This window comes from Cololabis saira, chromosome 4 (assembly GCF_033807715.1).
Source record: "Cololabis saira isolate AMF1-May2022 chromosome 4, fColSai1.1, whole genome shotgun sequence".
In the NCBI taxonomy this organism is placed as follows: domain Eukaryota; kingdom Metazoa; phylum Chordata; class Actinopteri; order Beloniformes; family Belonidae; genus Cololabis; species Cololabis saira.
Window position 1 is genome coordinate 46,435,332 of NC_084590.1, and position 22,840 is coordinate 46,458,171.

The window sequence follows — 22,840 nt, forward strand, 5'->3', positions numbered from 1 at the left end:
TCTAGTATATATTGGCTTTTATATTTGTATTGTATTGCACCAATCACCACAACAAATTCATTGGCAATAAACCCTTTTCTGATTCTGATTCACCTTTTTTTTCTTTCGGTTTGATCTCTCGCTCCTGCGCTGCGCGTGCCGGGAGGAATAAAAGGAGGAACAAGTTGATCAGGTCGTCGTTTCTTGCAGCGCCCCCCCTCTCCCTCTCTCTCCCCCCCCCTCTCTCTCTGTCTCTCTCCCTCTCTCCCTCCACCCCTCCACCCCCCTCCCTCCTGCAGTATAAAGCAGAGGTGGAGCCGCATCTGCCTTCAGTCCAGAGTCCAAACAACAACCAGAGGATCCGCCGCTCTTTACTTTCATTTTTAACTTATTTTAACCTCCTGCATCTGCAGCAGCCGCGGGGATTCCACAGGGATAACATTCTTTAAAGTCAGAAAAATAAATAATTGTACGTCTCCAGCTGCTCACGCACTCGGACCTGCTGCTCTGCTCTTGCTCGGAGCCGCCAGGACTCTTTCTTTTACGCACAGACCGAACCGAACCCGGACCTGCGGACGCTCCGCCATGGCGCGCTTCCTCCTCCTGCCGGGTCTCCTGCTGCTCGTGGCCGCGCACACGGTGAGTTGAGCCGGGGAATCACGGGACTCACGTCCCCGGGGAGGGGGTTCGGTCCGGTTCCGCTCCGGTTCCGAGGCCTGGGTGGCTGGTCCTGCGCGGGGACGCGCTTGGAGCTGGTGCGTCTTTTACGCGCAGCGCTGAAGCCTCGGAACCGCAGCTAGAGTCCGACCTTTATCTTCAGTTTTCCACCTTTATCTTTATTTTTCCACCTTTATCTTTATTTTTCCTTGCCACTGTGTTTTTAAGGTTTTTCTCCCACTAGGGGAGTTTGTACCTGCAGTGTTTATGTAATAATGCTCGGGGGTTTATGTTCATGTTCTGGTCTCTGGAAAGCTTTTGTGAGAGACAACTTTTATTGTAATAGACGCTATATAAATAAAATTGAATTGAAAAAAAAATATTATCATGTTTGTAATTTTAGAGATTCATAAGATGTTAATAATTAAATAGTCTTTAAAGTCGGAAATATAACTAATAGTAAACATTAACTCCGTTTTACGCGCGTTGGTGTCACATTAATGCGCGTCTTTGCCAGTTTTCTTCACTTTATTTGCCCCCCCCGCGCTGCAAAGAGTCTGACCGCCTTTTGCCCCCCCCCTCTACCCCCCTTTACCCCCCTTTCCCCCCCCCAGGCCTCCTCCTCCGGGGTCTTCGAGCTGAAGATCGACTCCTTCTCCTCCTCCAGCGGGATCTGCCGGCGCGCGTCCCCGCGCTGCCAGCTGCGGTTCCGCGCGTGTCTCCAGCACGCGCAGGAGGTGGTGGAGCCCGAGCCGCCGTGCACGTACGGGACGGCGCGCACGGAGCGCCTGGACCTGGACCCGGAGTCCGTGTCCCGGTCCGCGCCCCTGCGGGTGGAATTCCGCTTCAAGTGGCCGGTGAGTGACGCAGAACCCGCTAGGAAAACAGTTTTTCTTTCTTTCAGTTTTTCTGTTCTTTAAAGAGTTAAAACAGTAAATAATCAGTGGAAAAAGAGCCCGAGGTCGCTGACCCCCCTCTTTCTGTGTGTTTTTCAGGGAACTTTCTCTCTGATCATCGAGGCCTGGAGCTCTGAGGCGTCAGGACCAGAGTCCGCAGGTAAAGAGCGCGCCGCCGCTACCGCGCGTCCCCGCCAGGGGGCGCTGGAACTCACAAAAAAAAACAGAATTATCTCCAGTAATAATAATAATAATAATAATAATACATTTCATTTGTTAGGCGCCTTTCATGGCACTCAAGGTCGCCGTACAACAATCAAAATACAAAAACACCAATTTAACCCTTCTTTATCTGTAATTACATTCAGGCCGCCTGGATTTATTTTGATTTTATGGTTTTAGAATTGTCAAATGTCCAAAGAATGAAAGAGTGCTCCTGCCCATTCATTTCCCCAAGATAATTTCAACTTTAATTATCTGGCAGTTATTCAATTTACAATATTACTGTGTGTTCTGACAGTGTAAGAACTGTTTAAACAATAGAGAACAGCAAAGTTTGTCAGCAGAACACAAAAGACCAACGTAAGTTGTAGGTGTACTTAGTTGATTAAAATCTCATTTGTGAAACAAACTTCACCAGTAAAGGCCTGAAAAGTGCTTGAATTTTAGTCTAAGTGCTTGAAAGTGCTTGAAATTATAACTCTGTGTCTTTCACAAAATTGGGATCAGACTGTATAGTTTAGTTATTACAAGGAGAAATAAAATCAGTAAGATGAAACATAACTAGATGTGTACAACATGATACAATGTACATAATTGTGATAAAAAGCAGAAAAAATAATCAGTATTCCTGTAGATAGTTTACCCCAGCGATAAGGTGCTTGAAGATTTTGAACTGAACTAAGACACATTGAAGCGTGTGAAGGTCCAGCCTCTTCTAGTTGAAATAATACAGTAATAACGGTCATAATGATGAATGTTAATCCTTATTCCTGCAGAGGACCAGCTGGTGAGCCGCGTGGTGGCGCGCAGCAACCTGACGGTGGGGGGTTCCTGGTCCCAGGGCCGGCGCCAGGACGGCCGCGGCGGCGAGCTGCGCTACTCCTACCGCGTGCGCTGCGACGAGCACTACCACGGCGCCGCCTGCTCCAGCCACTGCCGGCCGCGCAACGACACCTTCGGCCACTACGAGTGCGACGGCGAGGGCCGGCGCCGCTGCCTGGCGGGCTGGGAGGGCGACTACTGCACCCAACGTGAGTGAAAAAACACCCGAGGGAGATTTTTCAGTTCTTAGTTCACAATCCTGGTCAACTCCTACAATGCTCTGGGGCAAATCTGGACCATTTATACAGAAAACTACTGCTACTACTCTTACTACTATTAGCACTACTACTACTACTGCTACTACTGCTACTGCTACTACTACTTCTACTACTACTGCTGTAGCCACTAGACCACATACCCCCCCGAAAAACTGTAAGAAAAACAAATTATTGATTGGTGAAGTGAATAATTATCAGTGTAAATAAAACAAACCAGCTATCTCTGATACATTTAAACAGTAAGACGTTAATTAGTCTAATGAGACTCGAGGGGGGGGTTCGGGGGGTCCAACTTCAGGGTCGTCAGCCTCCGTAAACCAGGACTTCACCCTGTTTTCTTACAGTAGTGTGACCTCCTCCCCTTCCTCCTCCTCCTCCTCCTGTTTTCATTCTAACGTTTCTTCAGCCTGGAAGGGGGGGTTAAAGGAGGTGGGGGTAAATGAGGTGGGGGGGTAAAGAATGGCCCCCCCGCCGCTTCGTTTTTTTGTGCAGCAGCCTTAAAATTGTTAAGTCAAGCAGTCGTCGACGCCGTCGTCGGAGTGTGTGTGTGTGTGTGTGTGTGTGGCTCTGCTCCTTTTGTTTTGAGCTAAACAATGGGCCCCCGGCCCCCCCCGCGGCCCCCCGGGGCCCCCGGCCCGCCGCCCTAACGGGGACACGCGCTGCAGCTTAATGACGCTGCCGTGCGTGAAAGAGACGGCATGTGTTGCTTTTGTTGTCGGGCGGCAGCTGCTGCTGCTTGTGTGAGTGTGTGATTCAGAGGAGCTAACGTTGGCTAACGGTGATCTCTTTTCTCCCATCAGCCATCTGTGCGGCGGGCTGCAGCGAGGAGCACGGCCAGTGCGAGGCGCCCGGCGTGTGCGTGTGCCGGCAGGGCTGGCGCGGCGAGCGCTGCGACGAGTGCGACCGCCACCCCGACTGCGTCCACGGCACCTGCCAGCTGCCCTGGCAGTGCAACTGCAAGGAGGGCTGGGGGGGGCTGTACTGCAACCAAGGTAAATAATAATAATAAACTAACAAGGCATCAGAAACCAGGGAAAATGTTGAGTTCATACCCAGAAAGTGAAGCCCCTCCCCCCTCGGGATGGGGGCGGGGCCACGACTGCATCATAGAATCCTCAGGAAGCTCACCTGAATATTCCTTGGTACAACTTGTTGGTTCTTGGCCAGAGCTGGGATTTATTATTTATTTTAATGGTTTATATCCCAGAAATGGCATTTGTGGTGTTCCTCAGGGCAGTATCCTCACCCCTATGAGATTTCCATACTTTCCTTTACCAAGTGTTTCTCTGATTGTCACATTTGTGTGAATTTTAAAAAGGGATAAAGCTTCACATTGTAGTCCAAGTCTTATCCGTCAGAACTTTGTGAAGATCTGGAAACTTCCGCATGTGTTTTACTGACAACTCTTAGTGTACGTCTTAATTTGTAGGTCATTTGAAAAGTTTTTATCCTGCTCAAAAAGTGTGTTATTCTTCCTGCTTATTGACCTCCATCAGGTAGATTAACGACTAACGTTAACGTTAGAAGAAATATGTAGATGAAATGTTGTTTACTATTGTTTGTTAATCAAAATCTTCCTCTCCTTTCCTTCTTCCCCCCCAGACCTGAACTACTGCACCAACCACAAGCCATGCCAGAACGAGGCCTCGTGCACCAACACCGGAGAGGGCAGCTACACCTGCACCTGCCGACCCGGCTTCTCCGGCAAGAACTGCGAAATCGAGACCAACGAGTGCGACAGCAACCCCTGCAAGAACGGCGGCAGCTGCACAGTAAGTGTCGCGTTCTGTTCGGTACTTACCAGATATCTGGTTCCGGAGACACCGGCGAGAACCCCCTGGAGGTTCGATGAAGAGCTGGACCTCTTCAGGGTCTCCTGGTGGATCCCTTCAGTATCTGGGGCCGAATCTGATGACTTCTGGGCCGTATCTGGGGAAGTTTCGATGTGGCCGATCTGTGTTTTCTCACCACCATCCCCCTCTTCCTCCGTCTGCTCTCCAGGACTTGGCCAACGACTACACCTGCACCTGCCCGCAGGGCTTCTACGGCAAGGACTGCGGTGTTAGCGACACGCTCTGCGCCGACACCCCGTGCTTCAACGGGGGAACCTGCGTGGAGAAGGACGCCGGCGGCTACACCTGCCAATGCACGCACGGCTACACCGGCTCCAACTGCGAGAAGCGAATCAGCAAATGCAGCAGCAACCCCTGCGCCAACGGTACGAGTCTGCCGTCGCCCAAGAGTCCACCTGTCTCTGACCGAAGTGCAACAACACAGTCCAACTTCGTAGAAGTTGATCATTTGGGGAAAAGATTGTTGAGGTTTTGGGTGAAATCCGTGTCCACTGTTGTACATTCAAGATCTCAGGTGCCTCAGACGTTCATGGTTGAGGTGTTGCACCTTGAACCCCTTAGACATGTCCGTTGTGCACACTTGGTTGGAGGTTACTTGGGTGCAGGAGGCTGTTGGGAGTTCTGCAGGGCAACTTGGCTCAGTTCCCGACAGCCTCCAGGTTCTGTGGTCACAGATCGTTGCCTCCTCCCACATCCTTCAGCGGGAGCCGACATGAAGCTACCTGCCGGCCGGGATGAGTGAAAGTCCTCCGTCATGCTTTGGAGTCACCGCCGTGACATCTGTGGATTTTGCTTGAGGGAATAACAGAAGGAGATGAAAGTGGTGTGTGAGCCGAGGTTGCGTCAGGAGTTCTCATGACTCTCTCATGACCCTGAAGAGTTATTCAGGATCTTGGTCCTGATCCGGTACCCTGGACTCTGTGGTTCAGAGAGGTGCACGGTTCCTTCGCCGGTCGGGGTTCTAGGACTTCCTGTTTTGCTTGTTGGAACCAGCTCAGCAGTTGGGTCCAAACCCTCATGGAGGTCGACGCCCACCGTTAGCAACACGTGGAAACAGGCTTATTTAGGGTTCAACTCCCCAGGTGAACTGAAACATCAGACCACACAGGTCTGAAAGACGGTTTGAGAACCAACAGGTGGTTCCAGGAGATGTTCTGCTGCGATAGTTAAGAGCTCCTGAACATGTCTCCTCAGCTCCGTGAACATTATTGTGAGCTTCACGGCTACGCTTGAGGTAGCTGGTAGCTGAGGAACCGGCTCGCTGCAACGTGATACCATGTTCAGGGCCGTTGCAAGAGCAGCCTTGCTGACAAACATCTCCTTCAAGCATTTCTTTGCATTGCTTGAAGCAGCTTGCAGGAACATGGCATTAGCAAAGTAAAAGTAAACTACTAGAAACAAGTGCAGATCCAAAAACGGTCAGAGGTTCAGGGGTTTGTTGGGATCTCTGAGGTCTAATCTACCCAAGGACCAATGTGGCCCTCAACTGTGACTCAAATGTATTCAATTTAGAGGTATTTGTAAGACCTTCTCCAACATTTTCGAACAAATCTAAGTTGTTTGAGTTCAGGTTCAGGTTCTGGTTTAGAGCTCCTGCTTTCCTCAACTCAAGTCCTAATTCTTTCTGCATCACTCAGCTGCTTCCCAAAACTGTAAACAGGAAATGCCAACTCCTACCGAATCCCAGGCCTCCTACCCCCAAAACTGTGTCCCTACTAGGACCTCAAGAGGTTGTTAAGTGGCTGCGTTGATACGAGCGAACGCTGACACGACACATCTGGACGCCGGTGGCGCTCCGTCCGTCCATCCGGTGTCTTCATGCATCGAGTCTCTTAAATTGATTTTCATGTCCGACATGAACTCCAGAGACCACCGGGAGGACACTGGGAACAGTTGGACTGTTAAATATTGCAAAATCCCCTTGAATAGAGTTGTTTTATTGGGAGTATTTGTTTACCGCACGAATAACTCAAGGATGAAAACAATCCCTGATGGAAAAGTACGAACTGTAAAAGAAAGTGGGCCACTTGCAGCAGACGGGTCGAGGCACCGCAAGCAGACGAGTAATCAGGATCAGGTGGCTCCGTGGGTCCAGCAGGCGTAACAAAATAAAGCCGTATCTCCAGAAAGTGAAGTTAGCACGTGCCCAACCCCCCCCCCCCCCAAGGACCTTGTTAGTATGTGCAAACCACTTCCAGCTTATCTGGGATCTGCTGTCATTCCAGCCTCTCAGTGAGCCTGACGGATGGGGGGGTCGGAGCTGATGCTTGCCCTGTTGCACCATCGCGGCTGCTCGCCGCCAAATATGGAGTGGCGTTTTCTGCAGCGTAAAAACAGCTGCCGAGGATGTTTCTGATTCCGCTCGTGTCCTTGGTAGGAAGCTGGTGATGATTGTTCCCACCGCTCCGCCGGACCGTCTTCTTCCGATCTTCATAACGCATCCCAGCCCCTCATCGTAGTTCTCCGGGGGGGGGTTTGGATAAAAGACATCTGTAATATTTCAGACTCAGCTCCTGGTCTGTTTGAGATACCCCGGCGTCCCACAGGCGCGATACCGGGCCCTCCCTTTTTTTGGGGGGTAATGAACTCCTGAGAGTGTTTGACCTTCTCCTTTTAACCATTTAAAATGTCTTTCGAAACCCAAACTAGACCGTGATCTGATAGAGTAATATGTTCTGTAACACAATCCTCAATCTTGTGTAGGCTTTGCTTTGAAATGCAAATTAGATCAATTCTGGAATATGATCCATGCACATTTGAAAAGAAAGTAGAGTCTTTTGTCGTTGGATTCTTCCTCTCCAGACATCAATAAGCCCTAACTCCTCCAACATTTGTTTTACTGCCTTAGATTTCCTACTTGGGGGGTCCGTGATCTGCAGGTCAAATTCAAGATACAATTAAAATCCCCTGCGAAAATTACAGTCCCTCTAGCTTGCCTTGCTAATATGGATGCTATATCTCTAAAAGATACAGGATCATCTTTATTCGGAGCCTAAATATTCATGATCGTTCTCTGTTTAATCGGTTCAGACGGGATGTGATGGCTCATCTTTAGTTTCAGTAGCATTGATCGTGGAAGAAAGAGCTACCGTCAGGACAAGAATGCTTTCATTGTTTGTTGATGATGATGCCGTTATAAGACCTTTCTGACCACCTGAGTAACACCTCTTTCCTCCCGTCTACAGGTGCGGAGTGCTTCGACCACGGCAACCGCGTCACCTGCCGCTGTCGTCCGGGCTTCACGGGCCAGCACTGCGAAACCAACATCGACGACTGCGCCAGCAACCCCTGCCGCAACGCCGGCACCTGCGTGGACCGCGTCAACGACTTCTCCTGCACCTGCACGCTGGGCTTCGCCGGCAAGGACTGCTCGGTGCGCGCCAGTCCCTGCGACCTGTTCCCCTGCTTCAACGGCGGGACGTGCTACACGCACTTCACCGGGCCGGTGTGCGACTGCCCGCCGGGCTTCATGGGAGCCCGCTGCGAGTACTCCGTCAGCAGGGTGACCACCGAACCCCCCACCGTTCAGGACGCCTCCACCGCGCTGGTGGCGGCCATCGTCCTCGGCTTCGTGACCTTCGCCCTGCTGGTGTGCGGAGCCGTGCACATGCTGCGGCAGCTGCGCCGGCGCAGGAAGCTGGCCGCCATTTCTTTATCGGTGAAGAACGACCTGGAGACGGTGAACAACCGCAACGCCGTGATCGGCGGCGGAGGACACCACAACGGAATGCTACCTGGAGCGCCGCTGGGAAGCCTGAAGGAGAAGGAGGCGTTCCTGCTCCCGGGAGCCCATCTCAAGGTGTCCAATAAGGACGCAGCGCTGCTGGAGAGGGGCGGCGACAGCATGTCCATGTTCAAGAACAAGATGGCCGACTACAACCTGGCGAAAGAGGAGCAGCGCCTGGAAAAGAGCAAGTTTGACCTGTAAGTCTTTTGATGATTTGATCAAAAGTCTGCGTTTCTACGCAGCGCTGACGTTGTGTGATTGTGTGAGTTAGAGTTAGCGGTTCAATGACTCAACCTTTTTCTCTTTGCCTCCAACAGAAACAAGTGTGACTCTTCGCTCAGCTTTGCCAAGGACAGCCTGTACCATCCGGTGTTCATCATCCCGGATCAGGTGGAGCAGTGCGTGTTCGCCACCGAGGTGAGTCTCTACCGATGCCGCTCAAACCATGTTTTTATGAAGCGCTCGGAAACGTGGAGATGTTTTAAAAAACACAAACTGTAAACGGTTAAACCGCTTCTCACAGAGCTCTTTTGATCAAAAACAAAATATGCAATAACTGTTATGAAATGTTGAATCTTAATATGCAGATATGTGGATGTTCAGATTTAACTTAAATTGGTATTTAAAAAAAAATTATTCAGCATAAATAGTATGAGAATTAGACCCGAATATTTGAAAACCATACGCCCTAATATTTGTTTATTAGCACATTCAGTTTATTTCAGTATCCGGATATTTTATTTCATTTTTTTTCATAGACCTGGACATTACAAATTCCAGGAATTGCAACCAAAGTTGAAGTAAACACTATGGTTTAAATTCTTCCGGTCTGTCCGGGGATTTCTGTGGGTTTTTTCACCACACTAGCAGCCAAATACCGGACAGTAACATCTCAAGTAATTCAAACTAAAGTCGAACTAAACAATAGATTATCCAGGTCCAGGATGAAATAAAGGCCAGTTAAATTAGTTAAATCAATTCACAAAGGCGTTTTGATCAAGAGATCGAGGCCAAGTTATAAAAAGTGTGCATATTATTTTCCAAGGTGTTGATTAAAATACAAATAACGGATATTGGCTCGCTTTTGAAAGACGTTTCAACCAATTTTCAACAGAAAAATGGAAGTAAGCAGTAAATTTGAGCAGCAATGTAAAAACAGGCCATGTACAGGCTCACACGTGTCCACAGAAAACGTTAAAACGACTGTTAAGCATTGCCAAACTGCATTATGGGTCCGTCTAGCGCAGAAGGAGCGTTGCTTCACTAAAAAATGAACAAGTTTTGACGGGTCGCTGTGCAGCTCGTCATCACCTATGAACTCGTACGTGGGCAACAGTTTCACAGCACGCAGTTTTAAAACGTTCCAGTCGTCAGCCGAACTTTGGAATTTGACGTTTAAAATGTGAAACTGCAGCATCTTAATTAACACGGTGAATGTAATTTATTTATGGTAACCATGTTTGCAGATGACTAACTGGTGTTTTTGTCTTGTTCTCAGGTATAACCTCGAGTGGTCGGACCGCCAGCGTAGGATCCTTCACGCTGAAACCTTTCAGTCAAGGACAGTACGCCCAGAGGATCTATTCTGCATACAAGCTTTTATTTATTATTTATTACTGCTGCTCAATGGAAAGAACCAAACAAAAGACTTTTATTCTGCTTCGACGCCGATACTGCTCGGATGACAATGAGGAAAAACTGAATGTCCTGCATCATTTGCACTATATTACCTTTTTCTTTTTATACTTTAAATGCTAATATAATTTTCAGGCTGTCTGTTCTATTTCAAGCTTCTTTGGATCTGACATGAACAAAAGACATGAACTGTCCTCCAATCAGAAAGCCCGGTGCCTTAGCGGTGCTCCCTAATCATTGTGGCAACCTTTACGTACCCGGTGTCAGTTCAATCATTGGGAGGACCTGCCGACAGTCACGGGACGCAAAAAAGAAAATGTTTTAGGTCAAACAACCTGATGTTTGTCCCAGTCGATGGATCTGAAGGAACAGATCTCGGGAGATCGACGTCAGCCTTACAATCACCGTCCGAGTCCATAAACTCTGAAGTGCCTCTTAAGAAGAAGACAGCTAAAGGACTCAAAGCCTGAAGCCTTCAGGACCAACTTGATTGTTTCTCTGAGAGGCAACAAGTGTCTTTATTGATAAAGTTTGTAAAAAAAAAAATAAAAAAAAAATCCTCCAGAACTGAGCCATCCCTCCATCATCCATCCCAGTGGTTTCCGGTGAATCCGTCTGTACAATCCTTTATCGTAGATAATCTACTAAATGTTGCCTTGGGGTCGAGTCATACGGATCCCTTTTCTTCTTCTCCCCCCGTTTATCTCTCCGTGGCCAAACCTGTGTTGTTGCCACGTCCGTCATCAGGTATAAAGCAACATTTTAACGTGAACTGAGGAGGAGGTTTTGCGAGTCGCCAGACTAACGATAGAAACAGCTGATCCAGGTGCTTATATTTAATGAAAATAGAAGGACTCCAAAGAGTTTTTTTATTCCTTCTGTCTTTTTTTTATCTGTGATGAATAATCCCTTTGATACCAAAAATACGTGTCATTTCCTGTGTAGTCTAAAGTCTAAGTGTCTTCTGCTTTTCTTTGTTAATTTAAGAGAACAATGCAATGTGTACATTTTTTCTCCAAACGACAGTTTTCCTATTTAATTTTTGCCTTTTTGTACATAATTTTGTATTTATGGAAGAAAATTGTATATATGTCTACGTTAATGTCTGTAATGTCTCAGTCAGAATCAAGAAATATATATTTTCATAAATGAATTAGAAAATAAGATTGCTCTTGCCGTTTCTTTCTCTTGTTTGTAATGTAATTTATTTATGGTAACCATGTTTGCAGATGACTAAAGCCTGAATTAGGGTTCTGCGTTAAATCGACGCAGAGCCTACGCCGTAGGGTACGCGGCGACGCGTAGCTTTACGTGCACCTCCCAAAAATTGTAACTACGCGTCGAGGCGACGCAGACCCAACGCAGACCGAGAGGGCTGTGATTGGTTTGCTTGGTAGCAACGCATTTCCGGTTCCGGTTCGTGAAGCAGTCGTGAACTTTCAGCGCTCTTTTCTTCGTGTGTGTGGTTTTTTTTGGGGGGGGGGTTGTTTTGTTTTTTTTGCACAATAGTTGTTCTTATCTCTTTGATTCACTCTGACCGGAAAAAAACGGAAGCTAAACAAAGTATCAACTCGCGCTATGGGGGTATTGCACGGCGGCGAAATGGAGTGACGGAGAAGTCCGAAGGGTTCACGGTGTAACGCAGAACCTAAATTCAACCTTAACCGCTGTTTTTTCATCCAGACCACGCCGACCTGATGTCAATCAAAACTAGCCTGTGATGCTAATTAATGCTAGTTTACATTCAGCTGATTGACATTTCAAGTGTTGCTGTAAAAACAACATCAGAAGCAGGAAAAGAGAGACGGGAAAGAGGATGAAGAACAGAGAGGACAGACACACATATGTTGTCAAAGGTCCAAAACTGCAGATATTTTAGTATTAATGATCGTTAACTGGAGAACTAAGAGTTCTACGTACATATGACTGGTACCTGCACTGAAAAAAATAAATCTAAGCACATGTAAATATAACACACTTAAATCTGTGATATTAACAATTAAAAATTATGTTTGTTGCTTTTCGTGAATACATCTAGTTTTAAACTTAATCTGCATTTGTTCAAAAAACAAGTAATTACTTTTCCTTTAACAATTTTAATCTATTGGGCAGATTGACCAACGTTTACATGAAACATGCTTTATTTGTTTAAGTAGAACACCACAGTAAAAATGACTAGTCTTTGTATAAACTACTTAATTTTTAGTATGTACAAAATTAATTTGCAAGTAAAGTCAACTTAACACAATTAAGTTGACTGTACTTGCAAAATGTATTATTTACGTACATAAAATTAAGTAGTTTATACAAAGACTAGTCTTTCTTGATCTACATAATAATCTCATGCAAAAAGTTGACTTATTTTTTTTAAGTAGATCAAGCACAATATTTGTATCAGTGTGGTTAGTTGGTGGACTACAGAGACCAGTGACCACTATGTAAACAGGTGTAGACAGCAGCCCCTGGGGGGGTCAGAGGGGGGGTGCAGGTCAGAATGCAGCTCTGGAAACTCTTGAAGCTCTGGTCTGCAAACTGGCCAGGTAACCGGCTGCAACGACCTTTTCCAGAAGTTTAGATACAAATGGAAGGTTGGAAATTGGTCTATAATTAGCTAAGATGTCTGGGTCAAGAGAAGTTTTTTTTAAGTAAAGGTTTAATTACTGCAACTTTGAAAACTTGTGGTACATATCCTAAGTTTAGGGATAAGTTGATCTGGTCCAGTATTGTTGTACCAATAAGAGAAAGAACATTATTGAATAGTCGATTCGGGATGGGGTCTAACATACACATGGATGATTTAGTAGCTAAAGCTGAAGAAACGCCCACAACTGACTTGATTTCTAATTCTGATGATTTTACTGTTAAAGAAGCTCATAAACTCTTCACTACTGAGAGCTGCAGGAATGCACGGTTCAACAGAGTTGTGACTCTTTGTCAGCCTGGCTACAGCGCTGAACAGAAAACGTGGGTTACTTTTGTTATCCTCTATCAACGATGAATAATAGGTTGTTCTGGCTTTGCTTTGCTTGGCTTTGCGAAGGGCTTTTTTCATCAGTAGCCTACTAGAGAACCAGCTCCCATGGTCTCCACGGCCTCTCCGGACTCGTCCTACGCCCGGGGTTTTGGCCCCGGTAACCGATGCAGAAGCAGAAAATATTTATAGATTTATAACCCAGTTGAAGGTGATTAAGTGCAGTGATGCTGATCACAAAGGTTGTGTGTTATTGTCTGCTATCTGCGGCGCGTGGTGTAGATTACTGTTATCTGCAGGGCACACACACACACACACACACACACACACACACACACACACACACACACACACACACACACACACACACACACACACACACACACACACACACACACACACACACACACTCGTGCCCAGGGCCGTGACCAAGCAGCTTACCAGCAGCTGCCGGTCGGTTCCAGAGTAACGACGGCTCAGAAACCCAACGCTCCTGGATCCGACATCATTCACCCGATTAGAGGAAATGAATAAAATAAAATGAAATGAAATGAAATGAAATTAATAAAATGAAATGAAATTAAATGAAATAAAATTAAATGAATAAAATAAAAAATAAAAAAATTAAATATTATAATATTATATTATAATATTATAATTATATATTATAATTTATCATTTATTCTAATTTAATTGTAATTGTAAATGTATTATTTTTTATTCTAATTTAATTTTAAATATTAAATATAATTAAATGTATTATTATTTATTCTAATTTAATTTTAAATATTTTAATATTAAGTATTATAATTTCATTTATTATAATTCATTCTAATTTAATTTTTAATATTTTAATATTAAATATTTTATCTTGTTGTTTTTTATTTAGTGGGTGTGTTTGATCGGCTGATCAAAGACCGGTCTGGAGAAAGTCTACTGGAAACTCCCCAAGAACCGCAGAAAGTAATTAAAAACATGTAGAGAAGTAATAAAACTATAAACAGAAGTGTCGTAACAACTGATAAGTAACTGATGGGTCTGACCCTGGACCCTGCCGGGCTGCTGGGAACTGAAACCGCTCCCTGTGCAGACCTGCTCAAAGGTTCCTGGTTCACCTGCACGTGCATCCTCGTGTCAACAACCAGATGTGGTTTCACTTCCTTCAGGTGCAGGCTTCTCTAAGACCTGGACCCCCTGGTGGGTCAGGATGGGACCAGCAGGATCGGTTCCTCGTCGTGGTCCCAGTTCTTTCAGTCTGGTCCTGTCTTCGTGACTTGTTTCCTGTTTTACTTTGAAAGTCTGTGTTTGTTCTTTTATCTTTTCTTTTCCACATGTGTAGGAATGTTGAGATCGATTTATTGTGATTTCTTTATTTTGTTTTTATTTCCCGACCGAACAAATCTGCTCTTACGGCCCAACCAGAAACCTGGACTCCTCTACTGGTTTCTTAGACCGGTATTTTTCTAGCTCCCTTTTCAGTGTCGTACCTGTGATCACCTGCCGTGTTCTAGCTGTCCAGGGATGAAGAGGAGGAGGGACCCCAGATCCTGAACCCTGCACATGTGGAGGAGCGTTCCTGCTCCTGGATGTTGAAGTGGTTCCATCTGAGAGGACTCACCTGCGTTACCTGCCAATCATCAGCTCAGCTGTTGCCGAGCAACAACTTTCTCACCTCTGGGTTGAAACAAGATAAGATAAGATAATCCTTTATGTTCTCCCTCAGTTGGGAAACTTACTTTGTTGGCAGCACTACACTTAGCACACACATGCAGGGGAGGGGTAAAAAGAGACTAAAAAGTAAGAAATAAAAAAAATATATATATAATTACAAAAATATGAGCAGTATATACAGTAGATTGAAAGAGATATTGCACATATTGCACCAGGACCAGGACCAGCAGGTCCTCTACAGGCCACTAGGATCTGGATTTAAACATCTTTATAACTCGTTCATGGAGATTTCTGGAGGATTCAACCCAACACTTTGAACATATTTAATAAACATTTCTACACACTTGTTTTACCCAGTTCTAACTGAACAGTTAAGTTCTGGAAGGAAAAACGTGTGTGTGTGTGTGTGTGTGTGTGTGTGTGTGTGTGTGTGTGTGTGTGTGTGTGTGTGTGTGTGTGTGTGTGTGTGTGTCTGTGTGTGTGTGTGTGTGTGTGTGTGTGTGTGTGTGTCTGTGTCTGTGTCTGTGTGTGTGTGTGTCTGTGTCTGTGTGTGTGTGTGTGTGTGTGTGTGTGTGTGTATACTTCAGACTGAAAGAGGTAAAAGTGAGATGAGAGAAGGGTGAAAATGAAGAACACACACCTGTCATCACTCCATCACTCTGACCTGCCATGCTCCCACCCCCCCCTCACACACACACACATGGTGTGTGTGTGTGTGCGTGCGTGCGTGCGTGTGTGTGTGAGGGGGAAACGGGGCAGGAAGGATGAGGGACATGAATCAGCTGTCCTCCCTCCCGTCCTTCACCTCCGGGTCTCAGAATCCTCCAGAACTGCAGCCGCACCTGAACCAGGACCAAATGTTATACCCCTGTAAAGGGTGTGTGAAACAGACACACAGACACGATGCTTGTTAATCATCGTCCAGTTCTGTATTGCTTTTTTCAAACATATATTTCTTAAACATCAAACATTGTCTAACGGCAAATCCCTTTTGACACACCACACACAGGCACGCACAGCCAGTAAAAGTCTGCAGGTAAATAAAATCTCACTCTCAAAATCATTACAACTATACTATATATATTAACTGCTGCCTGTATTCTTACAAAAAAAAGGATATATACACAGTGCTAAATAATATCCATTTCTTACCTGTAAAGGGGAGTGTGAAACACAGACACGATGCTCGTTAATCAGCGTCCAGTTCTGTATTGGCTGAATAACGGACACCGCGTCTCCCCTAACGGTAAGTGCAGGCACAAACAATCAGAACCCAAAACAACGTGAGCAAAACAACGGTTAGACATTCCTTAACAAACAATCAACAAAACGACGGTTAAACATTATTTACAAAGTGATGGATTATGATATTAGTTTTTTTCCTGCTACAACATCATGAATCCAAGGGCCTTTGCCAATCAGAACTAATAGGCATTTTATCACCATTACACAAACACCCAGACCGGGTCACAGACCATTCATTAGATCCTAGATCCTAGACCGTAGATCCTAGATTGATCGTAGATTCTAGATCGTAAACCTTAGATCGTAGATCCTAGGGCGTAGATCCTAGATCATAGATCTTAATTCCTATATCAATCGTAGATCCTAGACCGTAGATCATAGATCCTAGATCCTAGATCGATTGTAGATCGTAGACCGTAGTCCGTAGATCGTAGAGCGTAGATCCTAGATCGACCGTAGAGCGTAGATCCTAGATCGATCTTAGTCCGTAGACCGTAGACCGTAGTCCGTAGATCGTAGATCCTAGACCGTAGATCATTGAGTCGTTGATTGAATCTAATATAATACATCTGCAGGTATTCAGGCGGGTTCGGCCGAAGGATCCGGGAGTGAAGCTAACTTTGATTGACAGACGGTGGGTGTGTCCTTCGCTGGCTTCTGAAGCGATGTGGCTGCGCTGCGTACGAAGGAAACCGGTCTACAGGAACCAGCGGGTTACGTGACTATGGTCTACTGTAGCCCCGCCCTACGCTGCTTCTGATTGGCGTGCATATTTTTATCTTTGAAGTCTTCCATATGTGAGAGAGAGTCAGCATCTCCACGGCAATAGCAGGATCCTTAGACCAGGACCCGGACTGGCTCATCCCCAGACACTCCCAGATCGACCCAAACCCCATGAGCACTTTGAACAGCTCAACAAGCCGCGTTACCTCTAAACTGAACAAGACCAGACTCTGACACCAGACCAGACCAGATACCAGACTCTGTTAGGTCTTTACTCCTGGGTCGGACGGCACCAGCGAGCCGGTAGCCTGATGTTTTTTTTATTTTTTTTATTTTGGTCATCCAAAAAACAATGTTATCACATCGGTGCAACCATATGGTTTTGCTGAAAATAAAAGTAACACTGCAAACAGAAACAAACGCTGCTGCAAATAAAATAAAGGCTGCTGCAAATAAAAGAAACGCTGAAAATATAAAGAAACCCCGCTGCAAATAAAATAAAAAACGACGCAAATAAAAAAGCCACAATGGAAGTGAATTACCGGGGACTGTTTTTGCCGATGCACCGGTGTTTTTATGTGAGAGGACATCGGTGTTGTTGTTTTTGTTGTTTTTATCATTAATAATAATGCCAAGAATAATCTAAAGCGTGGGTAACAATAGTTATTTGGATGAATGTGAAGTTGAAGCTGTGTGTGGTGGTCAGGGACTTCTCCTCTCACGTAAAAAACACCGGTGCATCAGCAAAAATAGTCCCCGGTAATTCACTTCCGTTGTGGCTTTTTTATTTGCGTAGTTTTTTTTAAATTTGCAGCGGTGTTTCTTTATATTTGCAGCATTTCTTTTATTTGCAGCAGTGTTTTTTTTTTATTTGCAGCGGCGTTTCTTTTTATTTTGCAGCGTTTCTTTAATTTGCAGCGGCGTTTGTTTCTGTTTGCAGCGTTACTTTTATTTTCAGCAATGGCGGGTCTCGGCCACCGTACAACCATCATCATACAGCACACATGGGGAAAACAGCAAAATGTGTGCTGTATGTAGATCTCTGGACCCCTAAAACCTGCAGAGGACTCTCTGCAGGCTCTCTAGAAACTGTGTTGGTCACGCAGCTCGGCAGGGGGGGCTCTGTGAAGACCCCCACCAAATCAGCTGCTGCGACCCAGGAAGGTCAGAGGTCGCCCAGAGAGGAAGTACCACGGTCGTCTGATGGATCAACTGTGTGTGTCTGTGGTGGTGGTTGGGGGGGTGGTTGGGCCAGTAAAGTGACGGGGGCTCCTCTCCTCCACCCGAGTTCTCAGCTATCAACGCGTCAGAAAGCTGTTTTCCTGCAGAAACGTGGGGGGACCCCCGGTTCTGGGGCGGTTCTGGTGCAGCCGGGTTACAGTGTGTGATGTTGTGTCAACACAGGGAACTAAACCCCCCCCACCCCAAAAGAAAAACCAGAGATACTATACACGGCTTACTAAAGATTAATCGCCCCCCACCTGCTCCACCTAAATAAATCTTCTGGAGGTCCGTAGACGGCGCCAGGGGGACCGGACCAAAACCCCCCGTCCCCCCCCGGCACTTCCTCACGAGTCCTTTCACAGGATTTCAACTCCGCTAACGTCGCCTGAACGTGTTTGATCACGATCTTTTAACCACCGGTAACCATGACGACGGTAACGTGTTTAATCACCATGTTTAACCACCGGTAACCATGACGACGATAACGTGTTTAATCACGATGTTTAACCACCGGTAACCATGACGACGGTAACGTGTTTAATCACGATCTTTTAACCACCGGTAACCATGACGACGGTAACGTGTTTAATCACGATCTTTTAACCACCGGTAACCATGACGACGGTAACGTGTTTAATCACGATCTTTTAACCACCGGTAACCATGACGACGGTAACGTGTTTAATCACGGTGTTTAACCACCGGTAACCATGACGACGGTAACGTGTTTAATCACTATCTTTTAACCACCGGTAACCATGACGACGGTAACGTGCTTAATCACAATCTTTTAACCATCGGTAACCATGACGACGGTAACGTGTTTAATCACAATCTTTTAACCATCGGTAACCATGACGACAGTAACGTGTTTAATCACGATGTTTAACCACCGGTAACCATGACGATGATAACGTGTTTAATCACAATCTTTTAACCATCGGTAACCATGACGACAGTAACGTGTTTAATCACGATGTTTAACCACCGGTAACCGTGACGACGCTAACGTGTTTAACCACCGGTAACCATGACGACGGTAACGTGTTTAACCACCGGTAACCATGACGACGGTAACGTGTTTAACCATCGTAACGATGACGACGGTAACGTGTTTAATCACAATCTTTTAACCATCGGTAACCATGACGACGGTAAGAGAGGAGAGGGTCCATCTCTGGAGGGTTTCACACCGTCACCACCGTAGGACTCTGATCAACCCTCATAGGTGGCCTGAGGTAGCAACAGTAACTAAGGGGCGGGGTTTACTAATTGATTGATAAGTCGATTAAAAAACATCAACATTTTCCAAAACACGCCGATTTCTGCTGTTTCAGACCGGCCCGTCCAGCAGACGGGGACCCCATATGGAACTGGTCCACCCCCAGCTGGACTCCCAGGTTCCAGGTACCTGGTACCAGGCTGCCCCCCCCGCCCCCACCTGAAGGGACGGAGGTTAGTGTTTGATTCTGAAGCGTGGGTTGGTGTAAATCCCCGTCCTGGAGTCCAGTTCTCACGGTTCCACCCCCAAGCAGCGTTTACGTCCCGCAGCACGACCAACACAAACACCCCCCCCGCCATCGTGACCCCGAGTGTTTTAAGTGGGCATAAATCTCCCCGCCAGGCCCACCCAGCCCGCCCCGGGGTCGCCGCCGGGAAGTGGAGGCAGCAGGAGGCGAGTTGCGGCGTTTACCCAGCGGGTCGCGGAGTGGTCGAGATGCCGGTCTCCGTCTTTCACCTTCAGACTCTCTCCTGACCACGTAAATTACACCTGCTGGCTTCACTTTTCCCCCGGGCATGCTGGGATATCTGATCCCCGGCGCCGCAAACCTCACATCTCGGGATAAAGGACGTCGCGTTTCGCCTGATTTAATGGCCGACTTGTCAAAAATAGTTTTGAGTTAAAGAAATCAAAGCTGTGTTCTTCCTGTACCCTCACCTTCCTCCTCCTCCTCGTCCTCCTCCTGCTCCCTACATCCGCCAGCAGCCGACCTCTGACCCCCTCCGTCGTGGGAACATGGTCAGGAGGATGAATCGACGTGACGACTGGAAGGACATTACCACGGCGATGATGAGCCTAGCAGACCGCCAGCACCTGTCGGACCCCCCCCCCCAGGACCGGGCTGAGTCTCTAAAACACAAGACAAAACTTTGATTCTGAGAGAGTTGGTGTTGACGTTTCCTCTGCGTTCCACGGAGCAAAGGCTCGTCTTCACGGTTCAGCTCCAGTAAACTTTATTGGGGGGTTGGAGCTCCTGGTTTTTCTGTTCAGGGGGGGTGAATGTGGAAGAGGACAGTACTTCTCCCCTTCTCCTCGTCTCCCAGACTGTAACTCGAGTCAGTCACTCGGTCAGGAGATGACGGGAAAATATTTACAACCTGCAATCAATCACGGCCGTGGGAACGGCACGGAGACAGAGCCCCCCGGGCCTCCCGGACTCACCGGACTCACCGGACTTATGGAACTCACCGGATTTATCAGACTTATCAGACTCCCTGGACTCACCGGACTCACCGGACTTATAGAACTCACTGGACTTATTGCACTCACCAGACTCCCCGAACTCCCTGAATTTATCAGACTCACCGGACTCACCAGAATTATCAGACTCATCAGACTTACAGACTCCCCGGATTCCCCGGACTAACAGGACTCTCCAGACTCCCTGGTCTTATCGGACTCCCCTGACAGACTTATCAGACGCCTGTCAGCAGAGCAACCCTGTGCAGCCTCTGTACCGGTGATAAGTCCAACGTGTTTGGACTATTTGTCTGAAATAAACATAAATCAGACAAAAACATCTGCACAATAAAAACAGATCGTCCTTTTTTTAAGCGACTTGGGTTGAAGAGAGGGATGAGGCATGTATATATATATATATATATACACATATATATATGTACATATGTATATATATATATATATATATATATGTACATATATATATATATATATATATATATATATATATATATATATATATATATATATATATATATATATATACATATATATATACATATACATATATATATATATATATATATATATATATATATATACATATACATATATATATATATATATATATACATATATATATATATATACATATATATATACATACATATATATATATACATACATATATATACATACATATATATATATATATATATATATTCATATATACAGTATACAATATAACGCGGTTCACCTTTCACGTCTCGCTGCTTCACGGGTTTGCATTGTGCATTGTGTTCTGTATTCTGTCTCCCCGCATTCTGTGTTCAGTCTCCCCGCTTCTTCACTTCCTGTGTGTCAATAACGTTACTGTTTAATATGTACTGTACATGTAGATGTACGTAAAACAGCTTGCAAAATTAAAGTTAGCAAATTTTATCCACAGGATATTTTTAACTTCTGATGTCCAATCTCGCGATTGGTTGAGGAACCGCAGGTCTGGATCCGACCCTAGTGGTCCGGACCATTGGGTCAGAAAAAGAACCACAGGTCTGGTTACAGAGCAGACTGTTTGGACCCCTACCCACGCTGCTCCCTGCTCACTCTACACACTCTATACACAACAATCGATGGTACCAACAGTAACGTTTCCACAAAAACAGTTTGAGGATGAATGTTTCTGAAGGGAGTCTCAGAGTTTAAGAGACTGCAGAGATGTTTCTGGTCTTCAATCCCAGGAAGTTCCCGGTCCAGCTGCTCTCTAAAGCATTTACCCATCATCCCAAACAGCCAACGCCGCGCTGATCAGTTGGATCAATCACCCGGTTACGAGCTGCCAGCCTGATTTATGGATGTTTTCTGTTTGTTTATCGTTTAGAGAGGAATGCCATGGGAATGGTGTGGTCGTCCCAGCAGGAAACAGCTGTTTCACGCCGCCGCCCCCACCCACCTTCAGTTCAGGAGCTGGTGGTACCATTACTAGTATTATTGGTACCATCGCTCCCCCCAAGGTGAAGGTGAAACCTGCTCGGGTCGGAGCTGGAACCAAAAACCTTACAGGTTCATTATGACGTCTATAAATAGTGACTGGGGGATAACAACCATGATGCACCTTGTCCATTACAACCACCCTGAGTCAGTGGACAGATAGGTGGGTTTTTTGCCGAGGTTTGAAGATGCCAGGGTCAGAAATAAGTCGCATCTCAGCGGGGAGGTTATCCCAGAGCCTGAAAGGGGGTGGAAAAGGCCCCCCTCCCCCCCAGTGTTTGTATTTTGACCTCAGGACTTCCAGCAGAAGTTGATCGGTTGACCTCAGCGCTCTACCGGGATCACGGACAGTTAAAAGATCAGATAAATACGAGGGTGCAAGGCCGTTAAGAGCTTTAAAAACGGACATCAGAAGTTTAAAATCAACTCTATAAAGGACGGGAAGCCTCTTCCTGGTCATGTCCACTTAGGACCATTTTAACTTCGGCCAGGAGACGGAACTGGAACAACACATTGTTGACTTGTTTATCAAACCTCAGACGACTGTCAGAGGTCACTCCCAGGTTTCTGAGGGTTGAGCTTTGGGGTCAAGGTGCCGAGGCCGGCCGTCACAGTAAACACAACACATACAGGTTGTGTTGTTGAAGAATCGATCATTGCTTAATATCAGCAATGCACATGGACGACATCATACACCACCTGGACTCCACCACCTGGTGCCACCAGGGTTTTTAAGAGTGTTGAACATCGTATGTCCTCAGATCCTCTAAACATTGTAAATACGTCTCTGATTCAGGTCTCTGTCCTCTGGGCCTAAAAACAGCCGTCATTAAGACATTTTAAAAAAGACCAGTCCAGACAGGTCACTTGTGAACAGCAATACGTATCAAACTTTTCTAAGTCAAATCATAGAAAAAGCAGTTTTTTAACATTTGTTTAACCTCCTGACACCAAATGAAAGTTTTGATGTTTTCCATCTAAATCA

At 46.1% G+C, this 22,840-nt stretch overlaps 1 protein-coding gene across 1 annotated transcript; it reads left to right on the forward strand.

The window, feature by feature from the left end:
• The first annotated feature begins 321 nt into the window (after positions 1 to 321).
• Positions 322 to 11,233, forward strand: dlc (deltaC). Its single transcript, XM_061719929.1, has 10 exons — positions 322 to 618; positions 1,251 to 1,493; positions 1,632 to 1,692; positions 2,531 to 2,785; positions 3,655 to 3,846; positions 4,457 to 4,626; positions 4,856 to 5,072; positions 7,893 to 8,631; positions 8,752 to 8,851; positions 9,933 to 11,233. The coding sequence occupies exons 1-10, from the start codon at positions 565 to 567 to the stop codon at positions 9,936 to 9,938; spliced, it is 2,037 nt and encodes a 678-aa protein (XP_061575913.1). The 5' UTR covers positions 322 to 564; the 3' UTR covers positions 9,939 to 11,233.
• The last annotated feature ends 11,607 nt before the right edge of the window (positions 11,234 to 22,840 follow it).

Excerpts from the sequence above, each read along its gene's own strand:
- dlc (XM_061719929.1), top strand. The coding sequence starts at position 565 with ATGGCGCGCTTCCTCCTCCTGCCGGGTCTCCTGCTGCTCGTGGCCGCG. Across the intron at positions 3,847-4,456 it reads GGGGCTGTACTGCAACCAAG|ACCTGAACTACTGCACCAAC; the intron begins GTAAATAATAAT and ends CTTCCCCCCCAG. Across the intron at positions 4,627-4,855 it reads AGAACGGCGGCAGCTGCACA|GACTTGGCCAACGACTACAC; the intron begins GTAAGTGTCGCG and ends TCTGCTCTCCAG.